This window comes from Nilaparvata lugens, chromosome 3 (assembly GCF_014356525.2).
Source record: "Nilaparvata lugens isolate BPH chromosome 3, ASM1435652v1, whole genome shotgun sequence".
NCBI lineage: Eukaryota > Metazoa > Arthropoda > Insecta > Hemiptera > Delphacidae > Nilaparvata > Nilaparvata lugens.
Genome location: NC_052506.1, coordinates 75330126 through 75340921, shown reverse-complemented (window position 1 = coordinate 75340921; position 10796 = coordinate 75330126). Strand labels below are relative to the sequence as shown.

Here is a 10796-nt window from a genome sequence, read left to right as displayed (position 1 = left end):
GCGAAGTAGGAAGTTGGGAAAGTTTTCGTACAGGTAAAGCTAGCGCTTTCTAGCTGCGGAATAACTAACTACTTCGACCCCTCTCAGAGAAACATGACCAAGATTCCCGCTCATTCGCATAACAGAAAAGGGAAAGTAAAGGTAGAAAGGGAAGTAAACTAAAGGGTTCTTCACTTCGTGCTCGCACCGTGTAAGGTCAAGATTCGCTCTCTACGGCGTATTCTTTCTCTTTGCTTACAGTTTCCTTCAGGACTTGGATTTGTAATTTCATCACTGATTTTCAATTCAAGAGCTGTTATGCTGTTGAGACTAAAAAATCTCCGTCATTTTGAATAAGGTACGGAATCATTAGAATACATTCAAGATTCAACAATATATCTAATGAAATTTCGAGATTCAACCATACAACCATATTCATGAAATATGGATTCATGAATAATAATATTGTTCATCCAATCATAATATTGATTGGAGTTGAATTCATACGAATAGCTGTTCAATATCGATATCAATAATATAGTGATGCTCCCCCGATGGTCTCTACAACAAGAAGTTCTCATCTGGAAAGAACACTTGAAAAAGACGCCACTTTCTATAGTCGCCAGTATTTATTTCATACATGCAGGGTTGGTAAAAATTATAGAAACAGCTGAATACATTGAAAATCTAAAATTATCAAATTTTATTTCTTAAGTGTTAGTAAACACTCATAGTGATGATATCCACTCACATATTTGAACAGAATATATTTTGATTTGACAGATTTTCAATGTATCGTATTCATTTATTTCATTTCTGATTTTTTCGAGTACCGTATCTTTATTTTCTCGAGTATCTGATTTATTAGTAAGTTATCTTGTGAATATCTCTAAAACGGTTTGAGATATTTATGTGCGGTTTTAGCCATTCATTTTCTCTTGAAATTTTTCTATCTATCTAAATCATGTATCATAAAACCACCTTCCCATTAAAAAAATGAAGTTGTATTCTAAATTGCGGTTCCAAGATAAGACGACAGAAAAGTAATTTTTCAATATTCGAATAGGATTCCCAATAAAACCCTCTGTTAAATTATATTATCCTTGAAAAAGGAGTAACTTTCACCAACTCTGTAAAATTTCTCAGTGTCTCAATCTATCCATAAAGCTCTTCACACCTTTTCATTCCTTTAAATAGTACGGTAGTCGACTAACACTTTGTAGGCTCCTTATCAACTACTTCCACTATTACTGGTGCAGTACCCTCTCCTCATACTCGCCTATCCCCACAACAAAGATCGGTTGGGTGTGGTTTCTATCTTAAATTCTTGTCAAATTGATAGACCAGGTTTTGTCATAAAAACCACACATAATTTAATACTTTCATGAAATTAAAAGATTCTCTCCCACCAGGCGAATTAACCCTATTAACCCTGCTGAATTCATAATTATGACTAATTCACAGCATCAATGGTTTTTCAGTTGCTATAATAAAATCATTGTTTAGGATCCAAAATTTCATCTTATAGGCTATAGAGATATAGAGGGAAGAAAAGGAAATTCAATGATGCCAGAGCTACTATTCAAGACCAACGTTTCAATAGATACGTTGTATTATAAACAAAATTGAATTTCGATTTCAGGATAAGCATACCATGATAATCGTCGAGCGAAGTGGCGTTTTTTCATAGTGATTTACATGAAAAACGACTACATCAAGATGTACGGCATTCAGGCACTGAGTTAATTTTTCGAGTAAGCATTTGATTGTACTCATTTTCTCATGTTGGCAAGTGCAACCCATCAACTCAAATAACAGATAGCCAACCGGTACGGAAATGAGATTTGACTTGATGTCACAAAAGTTTCAAGCGTGAACAAACAAAAGTTGGTGGAACACCGGTACCTCAACTTGCAACAACTTTTTGACTAACTCAGAGGATGACTGACTGTTGGCGCGGCGCAATAATTGTTGGACCGCATTGCACGATTTCCTTGCTCGAAAATAGAGACCACTGAGCATTTTATGCGCCTGTCTCTATTTTCCGACAAAATATTGTTGCAAGTGTGAGAGTGCGAGATATCTCGTACAATAACACTGTGCTGAAATTGATTGGGCATCACCATGGCTACCCAACAGTTTGACACGTTGTGAGTCGAGGTGTGCCTGATAGCACCTCAACTTTACACGGTACGGTATGCTAAATACCACTTAGCCAATTGCACCAGCCAAAGTTTAAGTGCAATTTTTACGGGAGTGAAGTGCCATTTGTGCTAGTGTCGTGTGTTTTACTCTACTATCGTGTTCTGCTTTCAAGTAGGCTAGAAGTCTCTGCTTCCTCCCTATATTTCAAAATATGAACACTAAGCTGAGCTCAAATATCTTCCAACGTTGACCTACTTCACATTAGATATCTCCACTGAATTGAGACTAATTACCATTCAAAATGTGTCTATTATTGTGTTTAGAAGTATAAAATTAATCTGGTATGCATTTCATGTTAATCCTATTAAATGGGTCAGAAATATGGTATTAATATCATTTGAAACTGAATATCAGCAAATGAATACGTTAAAAAATTCTGATCGATGATCGAACTATTAATAAATGCATTCCCCCATTCCCCATTCGCCGTAGCTTTCCATTTACAGAGCTACTCTTAGCTATTCAGTTACCAAAAATCTATCATCAAAAGCTCATACATTCTTCAATTTATCGAACATACAATAATAACAAAAATTGATTTTTCTAAAGAAATAATTATAGTATGCATCTTTCAATCAACACAACTTAAATTTTCCTCCATTTTTCGTTTTATCCAGGATAAATTCATATATTTTCACATTCTACAAATTTAATTATCGATTGATGATTTTCTTTTAAATCGATTTTCCATACATCAATACATTTCTATACATTCTTTAATTCCATGATTTCCTTGATTGATTTTTTTAAACTTGGATTGAAATGGATCATCTTCAATATCAAATAGATAAGTTCTAAATCCACTTGATATTAGAAAATTTCAATGTTCTTTCATACATTATATCCTGCATGATAGCTATCATCATACTTGAATTTTAAAGTAAATGTCAAATTCGTCTAGTCATTCATAAATTAATTCCTGAGACAATTTGCTTTATAGAATACAATTTTAAAACTAAAACATGATCAACAATTACTTACACTTACAATAACTCCATACACCCATTTTCTTTGGACAGAAAATCAAAATAATCATATCGTATAGCCTACAATGCATTCATATTTTATGGATTTAGAAGCTTTTTTCAACATCCGGTGCTTGTATCACAACACAATAGAATATTAAATAAACATGCAATATGTAACGAGATAATATAAATGATAGTGGTATTATACTTACTTAATTGAAGCCTCTTTTACCTTGCGGTGTAGAGTTTACGAGAGATTTCCATCTATCACGATCCTGCACTAAACGGCCAATCACTCTCCAATCACCACCCCAAGAGCTTCCAAATTTCTCCGGAGGTCATCAGTCAATCTTTTCCTCGGTCTTCCGTCTCGCCTTCTTCCCTCTGCCTTACATTCCCATATTAGTTTTGTTAGCCTCTCCTCGCCCATCCTTATTGCGTGGCCCAGCCATCTAAGCTGCTCTTCCTCTATCCTCTGAGTGATTGGATTAGAGTTGACCACAGCTCTTATAGCCTGATTACTCATAGTGGTATTATAACTATATCTTATTGTAGGATATACAGATTTATATTCAACAAAAAACCATAATTTAAGCTATATTACTTCAACTATACATGATGTGAACATGATGTGAGCTATTGCTAAGGTGACATTCAGTGCCAGTGAAACCGATTTAGTTTGAATTTGGGCTTGCATAAGTGCGGCAATTGAAGATGTCGGGTGATACGTCAGGAGACATCAGGGGGGCGGTGGAGGGGCGTGGCAAGGCCTCGGACATCCTGAAGGCGTCAAGTGACACCGAATTCTTGCACAGCTTCCTGAGGGTGGACGATGGCGACGAGGCGCGTGACGAGGGCACAGACAGTGACAAGCGCAAGGCCAAGCGCAGGGCCGCCATTCAGAAGGACAAGGACAGGGAAGAGGAGAAGAAGAGAGAGAAGGCGGCCCAAGCGTCCTCGCAAGTGAAGGAGACCAAAGAGAAGGACAAGCGACGCAAAGAGGAGCGCGCGAGAACCCCCACCCCGCCACCGGCCGGACCGGCGACTTTCTCGCAGCTGAGCAGGGAGATCAAAATGAAGCAGAAGCAGAGTGTGAAGAGCATAAGGGGCAAGAAGGTGAAGATACGCAGACAGGAGGAGATCTACACGGACAAGGACCGAGCGGCAGCCGTCAACCTGGGCAGTCGCGACATCAAGCAGTCGCTGAAGATGAAGCGGCGCCAGGACCGCAGTCGCTCGCTCATGATCCCCGAGGAGGCCGAGCCTGGCACTCTACTAGCTCTCGGCAGCCACGAGCTCAGGGCCGGCCATGTGCCCGTCGCTATCAATTTCGTCAACAAGGCAAGTTGCCGGGCCCACCCTGCCCACGCGGTTCCTCCCCAATATCATTCAAATAAATTATAATACCTACTGTATACTTACTTACGGTATGAACAATTAAAATTCCATAGTACTAAAAGTATTTGGCCAGTAGGAAATTGATTAGACTCTTCAAATCTATTGACGTGGCCATTATTTATCAGACTTGATGGGCCAAGCCACATGAGGCATTTCTCAGACGAGTCGACAGAGCAGGAAGCTCTCCAATTGGCTGATTGAGTTGGCGTTCGGGTAGCGGCTGATAATAAATTAAGCTAAGACACACAGGTCACTTTTGCACATGACTTTTGCCACATATGCAAGCGGATTTGTAAGCCCAAAACTTAAAAGTTTCAAGTACGCCGGTACAATACGTACTTTATTTCTAAATGTCTCCTGTCGGAGCACCTTGTAATTTAATATCCACCGGTACTTGTACAAAATAGATACTTTTGCATTGATCTTGGTATTTTAAATTCGAAGCTCGTAAGCTATCACTTCTTTTCTATATTTACTCACTCCATGAAATGTTATAATAAATAGAAGTAAGGTAGACTATCTATTAGGTACTTATCGGTGATTTACAACATCATCCTCTTAGAAATATACGAGTTCCCTTTAGTAAGCTGTGTTTCATAGAGGCTTATACATTTTTTTCATAAAGCAAGAAGAAGAGTCACTTTTGTACTAAACAATGTGTGATTTCATACTATGATGGTGTTTTCCAGAATGAATTCTGTCTATTCAAAAGGTAGGCGCACTTGGAGAGAATTGTGAAAATCAATAAGAAATAAATAAAGAGAACAATGATCAAGTGATAATTAGAACGTAGGAGATAATTGTTATTAAACTTCATTTTTAACTTTGAACCCCGTGAGGGTCACGTCATAGTCCCACTCAAGTTTTGTCTCCAGCATCTCTGTTCAACGCTGTACTTCTCAATCTTCACTCTCCTATTATCAGTAGATGAAATCATAGAGAAAAGATAGCATCCTGTCTATCTCTTCTCTATGATAAAATCTATTCATTCTCTCTCTTTTTCCCATGCCATGTAGGCTATATTGCTATCTTTGTGTTTCCGTTGCCAAATTTATAAAAATGACAGGAGGATATATGGATCTTACATGCAACTGTTCTTATCATAAGTATAGAGATTAACGCGGTGGTTTGCGTGAATCTAATTTTAAATATTTGATATGCTATAAGTATCTATGCTATATAAGTAGATTGGAAGGATGGCTGCTTAAGGGCAGCTCTAGTGACTCTATTGAATTATTAGCTTTATTAATAAAGTATCTTACTCCATTAATCCCATCATCATCATCCCATCCACCTACAATACACAAGTCTATCACTTTCATGATTTTCATCATTCTAAAGATAATATAGAAGAAATATTGCACTATATCAACTCAAATAATTACCTGAAATCAAATCATCTGAAATTATTGGGTGATAAATTTTCAGGCGTTGGAGTTGAGCCCTAACGACAAGAACGCTCTAGTGGCCCGAAGCAAGTGTTATCTTCTCCTGGGAGAACCTCACCTGGCTCTAGAAGATGCAGAAACAGCACTATCACAGGATAAAACATTCATTAGAGGTGAGTCACATCAGATTCAATTATTGAATGATAGATACTTAACCACTAAAAAGACCCTTGTGGGGAAACCAAATGAATTGTTTACAGTACATTTTATTAAGGCTGTGCAAAGGGTAAATATAAACTTTCTACTGGTGATATTTTTCAAAGTTTTTCGATTTGTATAGATCTCTTTCTCTCTAACACACAGTCTCCATCACTCTTTCTCTCTCTTCTGAGCCTACTACTAATGAATTATGTTGGGTTTATAGCTACCAAGTAAATCCACCACAAATCGATAACTGAGTAACATTGACTTGCCTATAGTGATATAATTAGCCAACGATCTATAATTATAAACAAATATATTTTATCGATTTTCTTACAATTTTTCTTTTTATTGTTTCAAGCGAGTAAAAATCTGATTGATTTTCTCTTGATGTTTTTTCCATGACTCTACTATTGAGAGTGAAACACTTTGTTTCAAGGTGAATATTTAAATACTTTTACCTTACTCTGGTTGATAAATGTAGAATGCATTCTATTTCTGAGGATATCACTGAGGTCTTCATCACTCCTAAAAAGGAGTTTCATCAGCCTGGCTTCATCCAGGCCGATAAGTTTCTCCTCAGAAGTGAGATGCATTGCACATTTCTCAAAGCAGAAATTAAAGTAAGTGTATTTGAATATCTACTTTGAAACAGAGTGATTTCCTTTTCTCTTTGATTTCAATTCCAGGAATTGAAGTCGATATCAAAAATACTTTCTCATTATTGGAGAATAATTTCTAAAATAATAATAATATCTATGAGGTGTCCTATTACATAGAGTCAATATTGATATTTGAAGTTCATATAAATTCGGTTTTAAAACCCACAAGTAATATCAAGATGTATACTCAACTGCCAACATTATAAATTTTACTGGTTTTATTAGAGCAGAAATTAAAAACTCTTAAAGAATAATTTGATTGTTATGGAAAGAGATGTTTTGGTATCACTCCATAATATTGAGAGATAATAAGAGAGAAATAATCTAAGTTCTAAGAGATAATAAAAGAGACATAATCTCCGTAATTTCAATTGACTTTTAGCAAATATTAGTGGTATTGACAACATCAATGTATTATTCTTACAATCTTGAAGGCTTCTTCAAAAATCAGCTCACCTGAAAATTTTCTTTCTTCACAGGAATATATCAGAAAGCAGAAGCCCTCTACCATTTGGGAGATTTTGAACACAGTCTTATGTTCTATCACAGAGGACTGCGGATTCGTCCAGAATTGGAGGGATTCCGTTTAGGAGTTCAAAAGGCACAAGAAGCTATAGAGAATACCATAGGAAGTAATAATACTTGAGAATTTCTGAAAAATTTTGCTTATACACCTCCGATCCAACTTGACAAATTAATATCCAATCACTCTAGATAACGTACCCTATTCTAACTTGGACAAACATAAAATACATTTATGCATATTAGATCTATATAGAAAAACTCTAATTGAAGTAGAATAGAACAAGAATTTACCAGAAGGTTGAGGACATTTTTTCAGTAGTTTGTTCCAATGAAGCATTTGAAAAGCCTATTGCTGAAATAAGAGCATGAGGCGGCCCCAAATTTAAGATTTAACATACACCGAACAGTAAATTAGAACAACTAGCAATTTTATTCGTATCAAACCGTATTGACTACTAATATAATGTATTACCGTATGTATAGTTCTTAACCATTGAAACTAATCTTCTCTCTGCCCGCTGTGGGTCGGGGAGCTTTGAGTCGAACATCGTTCTCAAGAATGTGTAGAAAACCAGAATTCACACACAGTACCCCTGCTTGTCGTAGGAGGCGACTTAAAGGGACCCTAAGGCAACTCCAAAAGTTGCCTTGCCTTCAAACCCACGGGATCTGCCCCATCAGGGCAGTTTCGGAGGGGCAGAAAGAAAAACCCAAGAGACCAGAGATGGATGAAACTCCAGGCACAAATGTGGGTAAAGAGGCTGAGTCGAGGGTGACCGGGTGCCCTAGAGGCAATTTGGCGACCCCTCCTTCAGCGGAAAGACCTACAAAAAAGCCAGGATTGGAACTAACGTAGGTCACCAGTTTGTCGGTGGAGAGACCAAAACTCGCCACTGCTCACAGAAGGGCGGCCATTTAGTCAAAACTTCTTGGGAGAGTTGAGGCTTTTGACCCTGCGAAGTTTCGGAGGGGCGAAAAGAAAAAACCCAAGAGACCAGAGATGGGCGAAACTCCAGGCACAAATGTGGGTCAAGAGGCTGAGTCAGGGGTGGCCGGGTGCCATAGAGGCAGCTTGACAACCCCCTCCTCAGCTGAAGGACCTTCAAAGAAGGCCAGGAGTAGAACTCACGTAGGTCACGAGGACTAATCAGTCTGAAGAGACAGCCAAGTATATCACACTGGATTGCGACAAGCAACCAGGTGATGAATGGGATGTTAGTATAGGGAAAAACTCCTGGTTCTTGTAAAGGACACAGTTATTGGTTTGCCTAACTTTCATACTACTTGGGAGCACAATAAGCTTCGGTTGACGTGTGGATTCTTTGAGCCTTTGGATCCTTGAATCCGTCCCTTCAAAAACAATAAACAATAGACCTTCTGAAACCTATAGCTATTTCTTTCTAATGAATCAAGTTTCCAATAAATGACAAAAAATGTATATCAGATGGTTTTACTACTGTAGGCAACTCTAGTGAGTAAATGCACTTGATGAAATGAATTTCATGCCATATAAAAGCAAGCAAGTAGGTAGCAAGGTAGATAGGCCTATATATTTAATTCTATCCTTTCATTTAATACCTTAATTTATGTTTCAGGTAAGATTATGTCAAGTGCTGCGCAAAAGGGAGAAAGAGCTTCAATTTCACTAACCAACAAACCACAATCGGATAAAAGCGATTCGGATAAGTTGAAGGATCTGATTAATTCCAGTCCGAACATTCCAAGCTCTGGAAAAAGGTCAGAGCCTGGAAGTGCGAGTACAGTACGATCAGCAGCCATCAACAATGCCAGCAAATATATTCCTGGCAGCAATGTTAACAAATTGAAAGAAGAGTATGAGCGAAAGAAAAATGACAGACATTTGTTAGGAGATCTTTCAGTAGACAAACATTACTTGGAGGAATTACTCAAACAACCAGGTTTGTTGTTCATTTTTGTGATGAGTCATAGTTATATGATGGTCAAACTTGAGTTTTTTGTAGACGGCGAATTGAAAAAATTCAATTGTATAAAGAGTCACAAACAATCATATAAAGTGAATCTCAATCTTTGTATGCTTTTTCATGTCTTATACAGCTTCCTGCACTGGATATCATCCATTAATTTCTGTCTGCAAGTGACAAAATCATTCTACAAAATTTTAGAATATTATCGGGGTTGTTTTTATTGAAAATTGTGGAGAAAAATAAACAATTAAAATTATGAAAATTTGTTATTAAATCATGAATAAATATATTTTCTTGTTAATATAATATATTAAATTAATTTGTTTGAAATTAAAGTGGAAAATGCTTTGTTCGCAGATTTAAAAGGGATAAATGATGAATCAAAAAGTCAAATAGAAATATTCGCCGAAGAAGGAGTAGCATTCTTGAATAATAGGCAAGAGTTCTGGAGACAACAACGACCAAAAGCAATAGCCAAGTCAAAGAAAAAAGATAAGAATAATTGAAAATCATCTTCAATCCAACAGTAACACGTATTATTGTTGTATTATTTGTATAAATTGTCACCTATTGTCAGACTATTATTAAAGTTTGAAGTTATATATTGAAATTACTATATTAAACTAAGTTATATAGGCCTATACGACAAAAACTCTTGAAAAATTGTATTATGACACATTGAAGATCTTGTTCTATACCATTCATTATACATAGAAGACATAGAATACTATACAGACATATCTTCCAATGCTGTACTGATTCTTCTGCAATAATTATAGCCTACATATCAATGTACCTAGAATTACATGATACATCTATATATATAAAAGTGAAATGGCACTCACTCACTGACTGACTGACTCACTCACTCACTCACCACTCACTCACTCGCAGAACTAAAAATCTACTGGACCAAAAACGTTCAAATTTGGTAGGTATGTTCAGTTGGTCCTTTAGAGGCGCACTAAGAAATCTTTTGGCAATATTTTAACTCTAAGGGTTGTTTTTAAGGGTTTAAAGTTCGTCTTTTAGCATGTATGTTCTTCTTCCCCCAATCTCTTAATTATAATTGAAATTTCCATATCATATGTTACTATAGAACTATAATCTAGATAGAGTAGACTACCTCTTTGAAACAGTTGTTAACTGGCAACTAAATTAATAATTTTGTCAGGTTGGCATTAAGTTGAGTTGACTTTGTTAGGTTGGTACAAAGTTGAAGATTTAAATGCATTTATCGCGGAAAAATTGATTGGGCACTGCTACTTCAATCCTGGGAATATTATATTACTAGCCGTCAGGCTCGCTTCGCTCGCCATATCCGTTTAGCCAGACGTTTAGTCTGGACCCCCGACTGGATTGTCCTAACATATGATAAAAATGCTCAAATGAAAAATGCAGGCGAGCGAAGCGAGCCTGCTGATCTTATTCATGGACGATCCAGTCGGAGGTCCAGGGGGCGGAGCCCCCTGGCTAGACGGATATGGCGAGCGAAGTGAGCCTGACGGCTAGTATTTCATATAG

At 37.0% G+C, this 10796-nt stretch overlaps 1 protein-coding gene across 1 annotated transcript; it reads left to right on the top strand.

The window, feature by feature from the left end:
* Nucleotides 1-3059: 3059 nt before the first annotated feature.
* LOC111054737 (tetratricopeptide repeat protein 25) lies at nucleotides 3060-9874 on the top strand. Its single transcript, XM_039424589.1, has 5 exons — nucleotides 3060-4493; nucleotides 5979-6111; nucleotides 7281-7433; nucleotides 8922-9245; nucleotides 9630-9874. Exons 1-5 carry the CDS (start codon nucleotides 3867-3869, stop codon nucleotides 9776-9778), a joined length of 1386 nt encoding a protein of 461 aa, XP_039280523.1. The 5' UTR covers nucleotides 3060-3866; the 3' UTR covers nucleotides 9779-9874.
* Nucleotides 9875-10796: the final 922 nt, after the last annotated feature.